This window comes from Nicotiana tabacum, chromosome 24, assembly GCF_000715075.1.
Source record: "Nicotiana tabacum cultivar K326 chromosome 24, ASM71507v2, whole genome shotgun sequence".
NCBI classification, from domain to species: Eukaryota; Viridiplantae; Streptophyta; class Magnoliopsida; order Solanales; family Solanaceae; genus Nicotiana; species Nicotiana tabacum.
The window spans coordinates 77,534,246-77,552,881 of record NC_134103.1 but is presented as its reverse complement, the minus strand read 5'-3'; the positions used below and the strand labels follow the sequence as shown (position 1 = coordinate 77,552,881).

Here is an 18,636-nt window from a genome sequence, read left to right as displayed (position 1 = left end):
TTTCATTAAAGGATAAAAAAAGAAGGCGTGCTATTCTTTTTTGAATAGACTATTGCTATATCTAGCCTCTCGCTTCTGCCACTAGTAAGCCGCACTTACAAATTAGCAACGTATGCTGGTTCATATTACATGATTAATATAACTATAATTCCAATAGTCTGAGACTTGAAAGAATTTTTTGGAAAGAATGTCTACAGTTCATGCGAAAAATTTATGTGCTATATCTCAAAGAATGTCTTTTTATGTTTTATAGTTATTTAACATTGCCTGACGGAAAGAAACAAAATTTGATAAACTCAACTCTGAATTCTGCTTAATGTTTGAATGGTGGATTGAAGTTAATATGTGTATAATTATAGTCTAATCCATCTATACCGGTTAGAAAAGATAAATAGTGAATTTTTACCGGCTTTTTTTATAAATATCTCAAAAATATTTAAAGCATATATTTGAGAGATTATTACACAAATAGCCAGTCATATTCAAATATTTACTTTTTCTAATTGATATACATAGATTATGCATTAATTATATATATATTCCTGATTATTTTTAGTTTAAGAGATTAAGTGGATGGCTATTTGGGTTAATTCTTCTATATTTGAACGGACTTGGCCCAAAGCCTTGCCTATAGCGGGTTGTATGTGAAACAAACGACTGGAGCCCAAATTCGAACAGTCCTTCTACCTAAAACCCAGTTGCTAAACCCTCCCCCGCAAACTTCCTCTTCCCCTCTATTTCTACAGAATCGAACTGTTTTTTTTTTTTTCCTTTTCTCCCTTTTAGCTCTGAATGATATCTCCTTTGTCATAAACCAAAACAGAATTCAATTCAAAGTTATTAAGCTATATTTGCTTCTCATAGCTCAAATTTGCTACACTAATTTGCATTTAAGAAGCAGCAAACCCATTCCATGGCTTCTTCTACGTTATCAAAGAAGCAGAAAAAGAGAGACAAATACTCACTTGCCGAGCTCAAAACCCTAGGTCATCAGCTTCTTTCTTCAAGAGCTCACGTTAACAATCTTCCTCTCCTCCTCTCATTCATCACCCCCACCACTCGACCCCAATACGCCCTCGAATCTCTCCTTTCTCTTCAATCTTTCTTCACTCCTTTGCTTCCTCAACTCCCTTCTTCTTCTGTCTCCTCCTCCGACTCCCAAAATGATCCTGAGTTCATTTATCGAATATGGGTTCGTTCCAAGTTTGACGACTTCGTTCAATCCCTACTGGATATTGCTATCTGTTCACAATCCGATGAAGCACTTAGAGTAAGGACAAGCTCGACTGTTAACTTTTTTTTTTTAAATTGTCTAATTTCAGTTGATTGTGATATGTGTGTTAATTGTATATTGGGTGATTAGGAAGTTGTGTTGGACACGTTGATGGAGTTTGTGAAAGTTGGAAATGGTGGAAAGTTTCACTCTGCTATTTACCACAGGCTTCTTCATATCTTTGTAAGTTACAGCTTATTTGGATGGTGGTTACCCATCATTTCATAATGTATAGTTTTGTACTGTATATTAATTTGTGAATACAACGTTTGATTAAATATAGTGGCCTTAACTGCTTTGTTGTTGCACTGGTTCTGTTATTTTTTTCTGCAAGGAACTTGATTGAAGATAGTTTGTTTGTCTTAAAATGTTGCAGGTTCATTCCTCTCTCGGGGTGGATGATATTTTGCCTGAATTGCTGGCATCAAAGTATTTTAAGTACATTGATATCCGGTATGATGACTATGTCCTCAAATGATTATGTTTACTTGAGTGTGTGTGTGTGTGTGTGTTTGGGGGGGGGGGGGGGTTGGTAGAGTAAAAGTAGGAGATTTTAAGGAGAAGGGAAGTAGGGGAATTTCTTATTTAGCATACACTCCCATATTCAGAGACTTCAATAAAAATTCATATAATTCTGTCTGTTTGCTCCCTTGATCCTGTTGGTTGCATTCCTGTTTTCCTGTTCTAATCAGCTTAGCATTTCAAATTTACGATTAGCAGATACATTTTACATGCTATTCTGATTTGTTGGCTTCTTTCATCAGATATTTTACTTATATCAGCATGGAGAAGCTTTCTCGAACTATAGAAGCCAAAGATATCTCTGGTATCACTACATTATCTTATTCCATATTGACTTCCTGTCTTTACCTCCTTTGTTTTTCTTGAACTTGTTTTCATGCCTTTTTTGATGTTTCCACCGTCAGACGATAAAAATGAGAGCCCAGACACCATCGACGCGGACAAGCCAAAATCAAGGTTGGTTTTAGTTATCTGAGTGATGCTGATTGCCTTCAATGAGGAATTACTTAATGGACAACACACTCTTTTATCACTTGGACAATGCAACATTTTTTCCTACACAAATAATGTGTTAACTATTTTTCTTTTTATTGGGTGCTGATTGTTTCAACAACATTTCATTAACTATGGTAGATAATTGAGCTACAGAAAGTAAAGGCAACTAATGTTGTTGCACTATGATTATGTTACCTGCTTTTGATGCTTCCGGTTGATTTATTTATCCAGAAACTGTTTGTTCTTTGATCGTTTTATTTGTTTAAAAGAATAAGTTTAGAATTACTTTTCATTTTTCTTAAATTTTAAAGAGGCACCCCTAAACTGAATATACAGATAGCTAGGACGGTAGAGAAACGTAGGTCTGACAAAGGATCAGCTAAATTATAGTATTTGCCAAGTTTATCTTCATGACACAGTATTTGCAGAACTTAGAGATTTGGAAAATGTTGCTTTGGCAAGCTGTTCAAGTTTTTTTTTTTAAATTTATTTTTGGCTTTGTACACTGTGTTTTATCACCTTTTTAGATTCAGGATATTTTTCTAACTATTTAGTTTACTGTAGAAGTCTTTTCTTTTTAATCCTTCTCCTGAAATGTTTCTAAACTCTACTGCATATTAAATACTTTGCTAGTCAATTTTTATGATGGTTTTTTCTTTTGGTTCAGTGTGCCACATCTCTTTTCAACTTATAGAAGCAATTCTTCCTTTTAGTCAATACCCAGGAAGTTCTAGTTTTTAGTGTCCAAATGTTGTACTCAACATTCTCCTTTTTTAACTTTGCTTTTCTTGATTTAATTTAAAGCTTGGCCCTCTCAACTCACAAGTTATATCATCTACTCTCTCGTATCCCTCCTCTGGAAGGTTCAGATGGCAAATCAGAATATGATATGTGGAATGGTGCAGGTTAGTAACTTAACCAATTGTTGAATCCTGACTTAGTGCTTCATCTGTATTTAACATCTGCTTTTGATATATGGAAGAATGTTTGTCCTAGCAAATTTCACAACGGATCTTTGCAAATGTTGTTTTTGCTAATTGTTGTTGTTCAATCACTTCTTGCGAACAAATAATTTTTTGTAAGTTTTTACCAATGTATGTCAACTGTTATTATGGATTGAAAAGATTCAAAAAGGTCAAATTTTTGATGATTCCATCATCTATGATTGAGTTGCGAAAACTTCTGGATAGGTATCCTACATCTGAACCGAATTCGGGTATTTGCAATTTTTGTTTTGCTTTATATAGTTTCCGAAGTAAGTCGGTCTGAAGACCGTATAAAGGGTGGGGGTTGTGATGGGTTGACGATCTGGGTAAAACAATCTAATTATGATGAATCCTCTGAATAGAATATATGGGTCTAATAAACCAAAATGGACAATAGTGGATTTATATGGTAGACCCCAACTTGTTTGAGTTTGAGGTATTTTTGTTTGATTGCATTTTGAGTGTACGCGCTTTTAGCCCTCTGTTTTAAAAAAAGGTGTTTCTTTTATCATGTGCCTACATAATGTATCCGTTCTATTGGCTTTATGGGAAATAGCAATCTCAGTAGGGTTTCATCGGAAAAGGTAGTAGCAATCCTCGTCTAATATTGGTATTTGAGCTCCCAATAGATTGAAAGGATAAAATGACTCTTGATTGTCCAAAAGAATTTTATTACGAGAAGTAGTTGAAGGAAAAGAAACAAACAACCATTTCAGCTTGGTCTTTGTGGTATTTCAATTTTTTTGGGTTTAATTTCGTTTGTTGTCTAGGAGGTGTGAGCGGCTGGCTTTGGTAGGTACGAGAACAGGTAGATGGCGGCCTAAGAAGTATTGGGCAGAGGTGATCAGGCAGGACATAGCGTGGCTTGAGATTACCGAGGACATGACTCTTGATAGAAAACTGTGGAGGTCGAGTATTAAGGTTGTAGGTTAGGAGGTAGTTGAGCATATTTCTACTTCGTACCAGAGTGAGGCTAGTATGATAGGATTTTGTCTTAGACTGCTAGTGGTAAATGTTGTGTTCACACTACTCTTCCGTTTTTCATAGTGCGGGGTCTTATTTATTGGTTATTGTTTTGCTTTTCATCTATTTTGTGGTTCTTGTGATGCTGTTATTTTTTTATGGTTTTCGTTGATGGTACTGATATATTGCCTCTTTTCGTTTTCTTGAGCCGAGAGTCTATCGGGAATAACCTCTCTACTCCCTTTGGGTAGGGGTAAGGTCTGCGTACACACTACCTTTCCCAGACCCCACTAGTGGGATTTTACTGGGTTGTTGTTGTTGTTGTCTAGGATAATTGCTATACGTCCAAGCTTTCTCATCGGTAGTTGGAAGCAGAACTTTGGGAACTAGGAAGTTTGGTGAGCCTCTTAATTAGAATCCTCTCTCTTATTAACCTAGCTACTAAAATCCAAAGCTCGTAGTTTGATGAAAGATCAAATCTTTCTAGATTAAATGCCTCACATTGTTTTCTTTCGGATAAGGTAAATAAATATACTAATTATGGGGAAATCTCATATACAAGCTGTATTCTGAAAGGCAGAGAACCTGCACAAATGGCTTCACATTATATTTTTTATAATACCCGAATACATAGCTACGATACATATAAGATGCATATATCACTCTATTTGATTTTGATTTTTGAAATATCCCTTAGGCAGGATTGTCCAATTTCAGTTTTAGCAGTTTTTAGTTCTTACAATTTCAGACTTAAAGCAAGCTGTTCGTATCATTTTCTTTGCAATGATTGCAATATGTCCTATACTAAATGTTTGTGTCTTATTGCCTCTCTTTGCTGTGATCTTATATTTACGTGGATTTAGGTATATTTGCTGGGAAAGAGAATGACAAAGGACATAGCGGAAAGCAATGCAAGGATGAATCCTCTAATATCAAGGTATCTAGTGAAACACCTTGTGATATTTAAAAAAAATGAAGAAAAAAGGACATTTTCCTCTGTGTACCGCACATTGTTGGATTGTTCTTTAAGGACATCTGCTGATTCTTTGCGTTTTCATGCAAGCTAATGTTTTAAGTACTTTGTAATCTTCAGGTTTTATCTCCAGCCAATATTGCAAAAAAGATGAAACTGAAATTTACTAAAGCCTGGATATCATTCCTTAGATTACCACTTCCTATTGATGTTTACAAAGAGGTAAATAAACAGTTCCATTGGCTGGATATCCATTTTATCTGTTGGAACAAGGTGTTGTGCTTGTATTGTCTTTTGTACTTCTTATGATCTCTGCTCTTTCTCTTCTTATCCGGTATCTCTTGATTCAAGTTGTGGTAAGTGATGCTGTCATATTACACTTGATTTTGATTTGACCTTTAAAGTTTTACAGTGCAGAGCATGTTTAAGTGAAGACATAGATATTCGTCCTATGGCTAATAGTCCCTCTATATGATACTAGCATATTTCATGAATGTATTTTTATGATGAAACTGTGCAAAGTTGTGAAATTTTATGTAAATATGGCTTTGAACAACCTCAACCAGCCTTTGATGGGGGAAAAATTATGAGACGGTGGAGTAAATCTATTTCACATTTAATTCTGCTTTAGATCCTCTAAAAGATTTGGTTGAAGTGGTAGTAAAATTTTCATTTTTGCATCTGTAACTCCTTTGCTGGTACCGTCTACCTATTCTTTTGTTTATAAGGTAATGAATTCTTGATTACTCCCAAGCAAGCTTTTGTTATTAAATTCTGTTTTTTTTACTCCTGAAACACGATAGTTATGACGATATCGCTTCTATACCATTCTCTTTTGCTTTCTGATCTCAGGTTCTGGTGAACCTTCATCAAGTAGTTATTCCGTATCTGTCTAATCCTCTCATGTTGTGGTAATACGTTGTACTTTTTTCTTGTTCTTGTACTAATTCTATTCTTTCAGACTTGATAATCCTTGTTGAGTGACTGCAGTACCTTTTCATATGCAGTGATTTCTTAACACGGTCATATGATATTGGAGGGGTAGTCAGTGTGATGGCTCTTAGCAGCTTGTTTGTTCTCATGACACAACATGGTCTTGAATACCCCAACTTCTATGAAAAGCTTTATGCTTTATTGGAACCCTCCATTTTTATGGCAAAGCATAGGGCTAAGTTCTTTCAGGTAATATCAAAAACTTTGCTTTCCCCTCTTTGTATTGGTTTACTATTCGGACTATCAGACTATCATGTCTGTTTTGGGGGATTATAATTTATGCTTAGTAGGTTTTGGTTTAAGTGCTGATTGACTTAAGCTGCTATATATCTCCCATATGTAACATGAATTTCCCCGAGTGCAAGTGCTTTCGGCCGAAATGAAATGTATCTTTTGTTGTACACTTCCATGGAAGTGTTAATTACTGTCTACTTGTAAGTGATGTTTTCCTGAAGAGTACAATTAAAACGCAAGCAACCACAATCTCTCTTGGAAATGTTCTGCATATGCTACGTTTTCTGCATATGGTTTTAATTGGATAACTGTCATTTCTGTAGTTTGGGAAGTTGAAGTCTGCTCTTTCAGGTTCATAATGTTCATCGTAGTTTCGTCATTGCTTCTATCAAGTATGCATACTGAACTGATGTTATCAAGCAGAAAAAAGAGATATCTGAACTATGTGATATTTTTGTGTATTGCTCATTGAAAATTCAGCTGATTCCTGAGCAATAAAATGTTCAGAAGCTGTCAGTACAATATCATTTACTTGTCAAATAATTTACTTTATTGATTTTGATGGAATATCTTTTTCAGTATGCTGTAATATGGTAGATCTAGTTATTATGTTTATGGACACTAACTGCAAAATGTTACTTGCAGCTTCTTGATTCGTGCCTGAGATCACCACTTCTTCCTGCATATTTGGCGGCTGCATTTTGTAAAAAACTCAGTCGGCTTTCGCTCGCTGTCCCTCCTTCAGGAGCATTAGTCATTGTTGCTCTAATTCATAATCTCTTAAGGAGACATCCTTCAATAAATTGCTTGGTGCACCAGGTAAGACTATGGGGTCTTGCCCTTTTTTCTGCTGAAGTCATTCTTTGAGATGCCGTATCTATGTGGGACAGTGAGGAGATAAGGTGAAACTTAGAGCCCGCTAGTTCGTGCAAATGACAAACTATTTAGTAGTGGAGTGAAACAGATCTAAATAGAGTGGGATGGATGTACAACATTCATATAGTTGACCCCAACTAGTTTGGGATTGAGGAATAGTTATTTTTGTTGGATGACACTCAAAAGTGCAAACCATTTCTGGCTGGAAAATGTCATAGTAAAGTTTTCTGCCTGCTTCCTTACTACTGTTAAAATTGTACAAGTGTTCCATTCATGCCTCTAGAGGATCAAAAGCATATATTTGAGATAAAATTCTTTGTAGGAGGATGGTGATGAGACTACGAAAGACATTACAGAAGCAGAGAGGGAGACTGATGACAGCATCGAGGACTCCAGTGCCAGCAGAGAAATATCAAACATCAATCCTGGCATTGATCTTTTTGATGACAAGCAGACTGATCCGTTGAAGGCTAACGCAATGAGTAATTTTCTTGTTTCATGAGTTGCCGTACTTCTAAAGTTCAATCATTCAGCTGTCAGTCTCATGCATTTCTCCTATATCTCTTCTTGTTTCTTTCTAATTGAGTTGAAAAGGCATTGGCAAGACTTTACAACTGTAAGCTCCAGTCATTCAACCAGTGTAGTGTCAAGCATTTTGCCATCTCCTTTTTTCTTTCTAATCAGTTAAAGGGCTTTTCAAAGTCCCAAGTCAACTCAAATTGGTACTTGTCTATTTATTCGTTTGTTATTATTATTATTTTTAATTTTTTTTTTCCGGCTGAGAATACTTTTCTATCTTCTTTGGGTGAAAAGGGGTGGCCAAGGAATTACTTGGCCTTTCTTAGATACATACCTTTGCAATTGTGTTGAGAATAATTTTCTTTTGGCATTTCAACTTTTGTTTATTAGCTGTAACTTTAGGTGGATGTTAAGTTTTCTGGACCTTCAATCCCAGTGTTTTTGCTTTAGTCATTTGAAATGTTTTGGTTATTGGGATATTTGTAAGGTATAAAAGTGGGCGCTTCCTCAGTGTAAAGTTTTGATTTCCTTGTTTAAAACAATATTCTTGGCAAAGGTGATGTGTTAAATTCTCATTCCACAGGGAGCTCTCTATGGGAGGTTGACACTCTCCGTCGTCACTACTGCCCGCCGGTTTCAAGGTATGATAATTATAGTTTTCGCTGTGTTAATATGCATTTCTGGTTAGTTCAATTGTGCTTTTCAACTAAGTCTTCCTTTTTTCTTTCATGTGTTAGATTTGTTTTATCCCTTGAGAATGATTTGACGATCAGAGCTAAAACTACTGAAGTGGCAGTCAAAGATTTTAGTTCTGGTTCATATGCGACGATTTTTGGTGACGAGGTAATGCTCATTATGTAACTATATTTGTTTTGGTTTTAATCATCCACTTATTGGTTGACAACACTTTTTATTTTTTATTTTTTAAATTTGCTGCAATTGGTTGACATACCATCTTCACTATTATGTTTGCTTCTTTAACCAATGAAGTTTCTCGCTTGGCCTTAGTTGCTTTTCTATTTCTCTTTTGAATTCATTTTGGATTAAATCTCTTCTAGTATTTTAGGTTTTTGACATTCCTTTTGCTGGTTTAAGCATTTTTAACTCCCTGTCTCATTGTATGCTGGCCATCTGCTGCCTTTTATTGTATCCGTTAATGTTCCATGTAATGGCATTCTAACATTAATACTTATGTTGCAGATTAGGAGACGAGTTAAACAGGTTCCCCTTGCGTTCTACACAGCAACTCCAGCTAAGTTATTTTCGGAGTCAGATTTTCCGGGTTGGACTTTCAAATTGAAGGATGAGGATAATACTGCAGTGCTGGACAACACATCAAAAGAAAATGGTCATATTTCTGCAAAACGAAGTCGAGTGGAGAGCTCGTGATTTTATTGAACCAAAAATGGTTCTTAACCTTTGTTTGACTCCTGTGAATGTTTATTCAATTTTTTGTTCTTTCTAATTTGTATCATGATTCATTCAAATTTCTCATTTCTTCCTCTGAGGCGGCAATTTTTTTCGACATTTTCACTAAGCTGTACCTTAATACTGACTACTGACTTGTTCGCGTCTGCCGTTGATAAACTCTTGTATCTGGTTACTGTAGAATAGCCTAGATTATAAATTTATTTACAGTGAACGTAGAATCAACTATTTCACTCGAAACGCCAACCCTTCCATGGCCCACAAATCTTATTTGCCCCTCCATTGCTGAGAATCTCATTGTCCCGCCTTATTGTCACGTCCTTAGTCGTTAACTAAGTACACACGTGCGACACTTAACAATTCGTTCACGATTTTACATAATTTGCTCACGTTTTTGCTATGCCAAGGTAGTCTTACTATACTCAAGATCGCTAAGAAAATATTAGAAAGAACACAAGATAATTGTTAAATGAAGCTTTGTATTAGAGAGAACTTGAATTGTTTGCTTGGTGAATTACAAATAAATGACCATCTTTATATACTAGTTTCCTAGGGGCTAGTGTGTAAATATTAATTGTTACACAAGTCCTTAATATTTACAAGATAATGGCTTTATCTAAAATTCTCTACAAACCTAGAAGATTCCAATGACTTTCCTAACAAATCCATAAGGATCTAGGGTCTTTCACAGGAAATGTTCATACTTCTCTAGAATCTTCTCACAAATGCTAGCCTTTCTCCTATGTAAGCTTCCACATGGCATTAATATATGCCAAATGGCACCTATGTGGCATGATGATATGGCGGGTCATCACACTTTCCCCCACCTAATATTGCGACGACCGCGGCGCAATGCTGCTGCATAAACTCTCGGATCTTATCTTTTAATTGCCATAAGTCTTCGTATCGTTCCCACGTGGCCTCCTCCAGTGATTGCCCCTTCCAATGGATGAGGAACATAGCGGTGGCTTTCTGCCCTTGTTTTCGCCTGGCCTGGTAATCAATGATAGCCTCAATCTCCCAATCATGCGAGGCGGTGATAGTAATAGGCGCTCGACTTGATTGGCCCCTGCTCGGATCATCCTTGTCTTCATGATATGGCTTAAACATGCTGGCATGGAAGGCATGGTAGATCTTAAGATACGATGGCATGTCAAGCTTGTATGAGATCTTGCCTACCTTGGCGACGATCTTAAATGGCTCTCATACTTGCGAATCAGATTCTGATGCATGCCCTATAGTGCCTTGAACTATCTTGGGTTAAACTTCACCATGACCATGTCCCCAACTCTATAATCCCTAGGGCGTCACTTACGGTCCGCAAACTTCTTCATCTGCTTAGATGCCTTGTCCAAGTAGGACTTAGTAGTGTCAAGCTGCTCCTCCCATCCTCTAGCCTTATGATAAGCCCCCAAACTCTTTCCCTCGAACGCGGCTGGTAATGAATGTGGAATTTGTGGTTGTTGGCCTGTGGCTAGCTCAAATGGTGTCTTCCCTGTGGACTTACTCCGCTGCAAGTTATACGAGAATTGGGAGATGTCCAGGAGCCTTGCCCAATCTTTCTGATGTGCACTATATATAATGCCTCAAGTAGTATTCCAGTAAGGCATTGATCCCTTTGTCCATCCGTTTGTGGGTGGAAACTAGTGGAAAAGTGCAGTTCTGTGCCAAGTAAGTCGAATAACTCTCTCCAAAAATTCCAGTGAAACATGGGTCTCGATCATTGATAATATGCCTTGGTAAGCCCCAATACTTCACCACGTTCTTAAAGAATAGCTTGGCGGCTTCCTTGGCTGTGCAACCTGGTGAGGCGGGCATGAAGCTGGCATATTTGGAAAATCTATCCACGACCACCATAATAGTACCATAACCGTCAGACTTCAGTAGGCAAGTGATAAAGTCCATAGTCACGCTCTCCCATAGACGCTCTGCAACTGGTAGTGGCTCCAAAAGTCCTCCAGGTTGCTGTTACTCAACCTTGTCCTGTTGACACACAAGACATGTCTGCATATAACACTCTATGTCATCTCGCATGCGTGGCCAATAGTAGACTGACTCAACCAAAGCCCTAGTGCGACGTTGGCCTGGATGACCAGCCCACATTGTGTCATGACTCTCCCTTATGATCCGCTGTCTAATGTCTCCAAACTTAGGCACGTAGACCCGCCGACCCGTGGTAAGCAATAAACCGTCTTCTACCTAAAAACGTCTCGTCTTGCCCTAGTTAGCTAACTCGATAAGTTGTTTGGCTAATGGATCATGTTGCATGCCTTCTTTTACAGCCTCACGAATGTCATAACTTGCTGAAGTGATGGCAGCAAGCTCGGTTTTCTGGCTCAAGGCATCGGCTACAATGTTACCTTTACCCGGCTTATACTCCATCACATAATCAAACTCGGCCAAGAAATCCTGCCACCTAGCCTATTTTGGTGTGAGCTTCTTCTGCGTCTAAAAGTAGCTAGTAGCCACATTGTCAGTCTTGACCACGAACCTCGACCCGAGCAAATAATGTTGCCATGTACGAAGGCAATGCACAGTGACAATCATCTCCTTCTCTTGCACCGTGTAACGCTGCTCCGTCTCATTTAACTTGCGGCTCTCAAATGCTATGAGATGCTTAGCCTGCATCAAGACACCCCCAATGGCAAAGTCTGAGGCATCTGTATGCACCTCAAATGTCTTGGCAAAGTCAGGTAACGCCAAGACTGGCTCCTCTGTTACAGCTGCCTTAAGGCCTTCAAATGCCTTTTGACAATGCTCTGTCCAAACCCATGGCTGTTCTTCTTTAGCAACTCAGCCAATGGTGCGACCTTTGATGAGTAGCCACTGATGAACCGACGATAGTAGTTAACAAGGCCAAGGAAGGATCTCAACTGAGTTTACCTTTATATGTGCCTCCCACTCCTGGATAGCACGTACCTTAGCCTCGTCCATGCGTAGCTCGCCATTGCTAATGACATGGCCTAAGAAGTGCACATTTGATTGTGCTAACTCACATTTCTCCCTCTTGATGTATAGCTCGTTCTCCCGCAAGACATGGAAAACCTTCCTTAAGTGCTCCATGTACTCCTCCAAGGTGTTGTTGAGACTACCAAGAACTGATCAAGGTAGGGATGGAAAATCTTGTTCATAAGGGTGCAAAATGTGGCCGGTGCATTGGTTAAGCCGAAGGCATCACCAACCACTCAAAGGCTACATATCTCGTCACACATGTTGTATTCGGCCCATCCCCTTCTGCAATGCGAATTTGATAGTAGCCCTTGCGAAGATCCACCTTGGTAAAGTACTTGGCTTGCCAAAGTCTATCGAACAAGTCAACAATGAGGGGGATTGAGTACTTATTATTCACGATGACCTTATTAAGTGCTCGGTAGTCAATACATAAGCGCAATGATCCATTCTTCTTCTTCTGGAACAATACTGGTGCGCCGAAAGGTGCCTTTGATGGGCGAATGTGGCCAGCATCTAGCAGCTCTTTCAATTGTTTCCTGAGTTCCTCTAGCTCAGGCGGTGCCATACGATATTGGGAAAATGAGGGTGGCTTAGCCCCCGGCTCCAACTCAAAATTGTGATCCACCTCTCGCCTAGGCGGCAAGTGCTTAGGCAACTCCTCGGGCATGGCATCTTTGTTTTCCTCAAGTAACTTCTCTATGCAAGGCGGCACTGTCTCTTGAAAACCCTTGTCTTCCTCCAGATTTGCAATGGTTGCCACGAATGTCGGCTCCCCCTTTTTGATCCCTTTGACAACCTGCATAGTTGAAAGTTGTGCTTGGCTCTATCCGTATGGCATAGTCACTGTAGGTACCATGCAAGAACCTTCTCGCTCCATAACCAAGAGACGTTAGAGGTAAGGGTCAATCAAGGTATGGAAACGTCTAAAGAACTCTTGTCGCAATATGATGTCAAAGATATCCATATGTGTTATTGTAAAGTTTGTCATACCTTTCCAAGTTCCCAATTTGACACCAACTCCATTAGCTACCCCACGAGCATTCTGTACCTCGGCATTCACGATCTTGACGCAAGAGTTAGTTGGATCAAGCTTCAATTCTAATCTCTTTGCAGCAGCCTCAGTCACAAAATTATGAGTTGCTCCAGTATTCACCATTGCATGAGCGGGCTTGGTGTTGATGGTGAGATCCTCATACTGATTGCCATTATCGGTAGGTTGGATAGCTTGATTTGTGACATCACTACATAATCTGATCATACCCAACTGTGCGGTTCCCAAACTCTCTCCTTGTGGCTGCTCCTTCCGTTCACGGATTATGGCGCTGATGCTCTTTAGGTTGGGACAATTCCTAAAGTCGTGCGACCCTCCGCATATGTAGCATCCCTTTTTCTCGGCATGCGCCTTCTTCTCGGTGTAGCCCTGATAGCCACTCGACTTTTTGGAATCTTGAGTCTTGGAGTATTGTTGTTGTATCTCCTTGCCTTTGCCACGGTCTCCCCCACCTTTGACATTGCTAACCTTTAACTCCTTGCCTTTGTCTTTGTTGTGCTTGTCATGCCTGAAATTCATCAATGATTTAGCCTCCACTATGGCTTGGTCTATATCCGCGACTTGCCGGTGTTGCAACTCCTATTTAGCCCAATTTTGCAACCCATCCATGAAGTGGAACAATAAGTCATCATTGGTCAGGTTGGGGATTTGAAACATAAGGGTGGTGAACTCCTTGACATAGTCACGTATGCTCCATGTTTGCTTCAACTCTCTAAGTTTGCACCTTGCCTCGTACAAGATATTGTTTGGAAAGAACTGTCGCTTGAACTCGGTTTTGAACTGATCCCACGTGCTAATAGTACATAGACCTTTATCCACGCCGGCCATCTTCCTTCTCCACCATAGCATGGCAGTATCTAAGAGGTACAACATGACATTGTTGATCTTGGCCTCGTCGTCCCTCACTTTGCGTGCCTGAAGTAGTTCTCTAAGTGCCATAGGAAGTTTTCCACTTCTTATACATCACGAACACCTTTGAACATCGGGGGTTTGGGAGCCTTGATCTTGGCCTCACTCATTACCACAACATTGCTGGTCAGCTCAGTCACGCCAGCGTCGACATGATCCTCGAGTGACTATATCTTTGCCTTTATAACATTGATAGTACTCAAAGTCTCCATAAGTCTGCACTCCAAGGCAGTGATGGTTTACCTTAGTTCCATCTCGGTCTGTGTACGTCCCTCCAAGTCATTTCAGATACTCTCAATCTCTTCAAGAGTGTGCCTCTCAAGAACGCTAAGGGTGCCTTCCATCTTACCCAAACGTTGGCCAAAGATATCCATGGCGTCCATCACCGCATTCATCTTCATCACCCACTATTTACCGAGCGAGACGTCCTCGGGCAGGACCTCAACTTCATCCTCTCTCGCCTTAGTGGATGATGGTTCTTGGGATGTAAGCCCTTCGTTTGACACAACCTCGGGTGGCACTTCCTGGCTCCTGTTGGTGGCATTCCTCTTCTTGTTATGACCCTTCTTGCCAACAGTATCCTGGATGACGTTGGCTTGGGTGTTGACAGTGTTAATTTTTCCGTCGTTCGTCATTCCCTAAGTTGTAACCTTTGCTCTGATACCACAATATTACGTCCTTAGTCTTTAACTAAGTATATGTACGACACTTGACAACTCGCTCACGATCTTGCACAACTTGCTCACGTTCTAGCTATGCCAAGCCAGCCTTACTATACTCACAATCGCTAAGAGGATGTTAGAAAGAACACAAGAGAATTGTTAAATGAAGATTTGTATTAGAGAGAACTTGAATTGTTTGCTTGGTGAATTACAAATGAATGGCCCTCTTTATATAGTAGTCTCTTAGAGGCTAATGTGTAAATATTAATTGTTACACAAGTCCTTAATATGTACAAGATAAGGGCTTTCTCTAAAATTCTCTACAAACCTAGAAGATTCCAAGGACTTTCCTAGCAAACCCATAGGGATCTAGGATCTTCTAAAGGAAATGTCCATATTTCTCTAGAATCTTCTCACAAATGCTAGCCTTTCTCCTATGTAAGCTTCCACATGGCATTAATATATGCCAAATGGCGCCTATGTGGCATGATGACATGGCGGGTCATCAAATTATGCTTTAGTAATTCTGGAACTGGTTTTCTGATTATAAGGTGTCTTTAAGGCAGGCCTAGTAGTTATTAAAGTTGGAGGAGAATCATTAGGTCATAGGTTCAAATTTTATTAGGTATTTCCTCTAATTTACTTAAGTTTTGGTGGTCAAAGTTATTCGATACTTAATTGGATATATCTAATAGAATTAGTTGAGATGTGAGCAACTCAATTGGGACATATCTAATTAATCACGGATATAGTGTAAAGGTTATCTCATGATTTGCTTAGGACGCAGTAGGACCAACCAATATTAGACTTTTTAGGTTGGTATGGTCTAAAACAAAGTTATCCTTTGCCCCACTTTTTAGGTTAGATAGTACTATACATTACTAGCAAATTGCAATACCAATCCTTTTTCGTGGATGTTATTGGTCCCATAGTCTTGGTGGCATTCATTATAACACGCTTGTATATTAGAGACATATTTGGTGAATATCCTTATTCATAACCGAGATGCTCCTACTTTGGTTTGACATTCTTGGAGTTAGCCAAAAGCATGGTCTCAAAATTCACTGCTTCAGAAATCTATGTTGCTCGGACTCTCTGTGATAAGTTATGTGCCTTTTTGTATTTTGATGATCTAACAAACTTTATGATAAGAACCAGATCGGGAACCTGTTACACATACTCAACGTGCTCAAGAACAATAAGTCTCAAGTCTGCCATAAGTTCTAATAACTAGAGTCAAAGAGACAACAGAGGGAACAGATGGACATCAGTTCCCTTACTGACAGTACAAGTCAATTTTCCACAGCTGTAAAGTCGTTGCACTGTTTTCTCTACACACACGCAACAGTGCAAATAGTGTAGCTGACACTTTATGAAGCATGCCTTGCACCATATAATTTCTTGCATCATCCAAGTGATATCACTTGTATATTATCAACATGAAGCAAGGGAAAAACACACGCTTGAATAATTCGAAAATGATTAAGCTTTTATTTCAAGTGTGCTGTCATCTTGGAAGTGACTTCAAGGCTTCAAGAACGAAGAACAACAGAATAAAGGACCAGTTTCCAGCACTATGTTACCATATGTCCTTAGTTGTGTTATACCTTTGTTAGAGTGATCTATTTGTAATTCCTACTTAGCTTAGCTAGAAGCATTGTGTAGGAAACCATTTGTAAAACAATAAACCTTGTGTTTGTGTCTTGGCTAGAGTTAGTCGAGTTGTGAGCTTTGTAATAAAGTTATTACAAAGAGGCTTGTAATAGAGTTATTACAAGTGAGTGAGAGATTAAGAGTTTAATTCCTAGGTTACAATAGTTTGTAATCTGAAGTTTGCTCAGTAGTGAAGTTGAAATCCTACGAGTTTAGGTCGTGGTTTTTAATCTCGTGAGCTGGGAGTTTTCCACGTCAAACTCTACTGTGTCATTTTCTTATCTGTGATTGAGTGTGTTATGTGGGAACTGATAGAGAACCAGGTTCTCTATACAGTTTGGTGGGCCCTAAGTTTACATCAATTGGTATTAGAGCATGTTCTTTCTACAAGGCTAACACCTAGAGAGGATCCACATGGCTGCTCCACCAAACTTTGAAGAAGGTCAATCAACCTACATACCACCAAGATTCAATGGACAGTATTACGGATGGTGGAAGATAAGGATGCATGATTTTATCATAGTTGAGGATTCTGAGCTCTGGGATATCATCTGTGATAGCCCCTTCATTCCCATGAAGGCCATTGGGGAGCCAACAATGACAGTTCCAAAAACAAGGAAGGAGTACAATGATGTTGATCGCAAAACTATAGAGAAAAACCTCCGAGCAAAAAAGATCCCCGTCTGTGGTATTGGTCCAGACGAGTATAACAGAATCTTTTCCTGTCACTCTGCCAAGGAGATCTGGGAAGCTCTCCAAATAGCACATGAAGGGACAACTCAAGTTAAGAAGTCAAAGATCGACATGCTCACTACTGACTATGAACTATTCAGGATGAAGGACGATGAGTCCATTCAGGACATGCATACTCGATTCACCCCTATCATCAATGAGCTCCACTCTCTAGGAGAAATTATTCCAAGAAACAAATTTGTCAGGAAGATACTTAGTGTATTACCTAGCTCTTGGGAAAGCAAAGTTAATGCCATCACAGAGGCAAAAGATCTTTAAAAGCTGACCATTGTTGAACTCACTGGCAATCTGAAGACTTATGAAATGAAGAAGAAAAAGGACCATGAAAGAAGAGAGCCCAAAAAGGAGAAGAACATGGTCCTCAAGGCTGACAACAATGACTAAAGTGGTGAGGATGCTGACATGGCATACGTGACGAAGAGATTTCAGAAAATGGTTCGCAGAAATAGAGGCATTCCAAAAAAGGGTAGCTCCAACAAACCAAGAGTTTATGACTTGTGTCATAAATGTGGGAAGCTAGGACATTTCATCAAAGACTGTCCTCTCCTCAAGCAAGACCAGTACAAGCACAACACAGACAAAGCAGCTAAGAGGAACCCGATTCCTGACAAGAGATTCAAGAGAAAAGATATCGCTGAGAATGTTGTGAAACAAGCTCTTGCTGCATGGGGAGATTCTTCCAGTGAATCTAGGGAAGACGATGAACAAAGTGACACCTCCATGATGGCAATTGAAAGCGAAGCAGCTGAATATGACTCTATCTTTGCCCTGATGGCAAAATATGACGATGGCAAAGATGATGATGATGATGAGGTAAACTTTCTAGACGTTCAAAGAAATTTGAAGTCTTACTCTCAAAAGAAGCTTATATCCTTGCCAATATTTTAATTGATGTTTATCGTAATCTTATAAACGATAAAAATATGTTAACTGTAGAACTAGGAGAGGTAGAACATGAGAGAGATGATCTGATAGTTGTAGTGGTTGACCTAAAAGAAACCATTGAGGTTCTAAAAAGAGAAAAAGATATTCTAACTGAAAGAATTGAAAATATAGAGCATGAGAGAGATGACCTCTTGGTAGTAGTTTTGGATCTAAAAGAAACAATTGAGGAATTAAAAAAAGAGAAAAAGTTCTGAGAACATCCAAAAGGGAAAGGAAGTTGCAAGTGAGGCACACATTAAGATTGAAAATTAACTCAAATTGGTGAAATCTAGTCTGCGTGCTGAACTTGAAAGAAACAGACAACTTCAAGAAGATCCAGGCAGAGTTAAAAATGACCTAGAAAAATCTCTAAAATAGACTTGGTCCTCTGATATAATCACTACCATGTATACAAACAATGGTGGTAACAGGCAGGGAGTCGGGTTCCAAAAGGAAAGGACTCCCTGCAA

The 18,636-nt window shown here is 39.1% G+C and overlaps 2 protein-coding genes across 2 annotated transcripts; both read left to right on the top strand.

Moving 5' to 3' along the window:
• The first annotated feature begins 744 nt into the window (after nucleotides 1-744).
• LOC107760954 (protein NUCLEOLAR COMPLEX ASSOCIATED 4-like) lies at nucleotides 745-9,389 on the top strand. The gene is made up of 15 exons (XM_075247778.1): nucleotides 745-1,270; nucleotides 1,364-1,456; nucleotides 1,650-1,726; nucleotides 2,038-2,099; nucleotides 2,200-2,251; nucleotides 3,095-3,195; nucleotides 5,103-5,176; nucleotides 5,333-5,434; nucleotides 6,065-6,123; nucleotides 6,220-6,394; nucleotides 7,085-7,258; nucleotides 7,638-7,797; nucleotides 8,418-8,475; nucleotides 8,572-8,677; nucleotides 9,035-9,389. Exons 1-15 carry the CDS (start codon nucleotides 914-916, stop codon nucleotides 9,221-9,223), a joined length of 1,839 nt encoding a protein of 612 aa, XP_075103879.1. The 5' UTR covers nucleotides 745-913; the 3' UTR covers nucleotides 9,224-9,389.
• A 7,514-nt stretch (nucleotides 9,390-16,903) lies between these two features.
• On the top strand, nucleotides 16,904-17,500 carry LOC142178241 (uncharacterized). Its single transcript, XM_075247566.1, has one exon. It carries the CDS (start codon nucleotides 16,904-16,906, stop codon nucleotides 17,498-17,500), a length of 597 nt encoding a protein of 198 aa, XP_075103667.1.
• The last annotated feature ends 1,136 nt before the right edge of the window (nucleotides 17,501-18,636 follow it).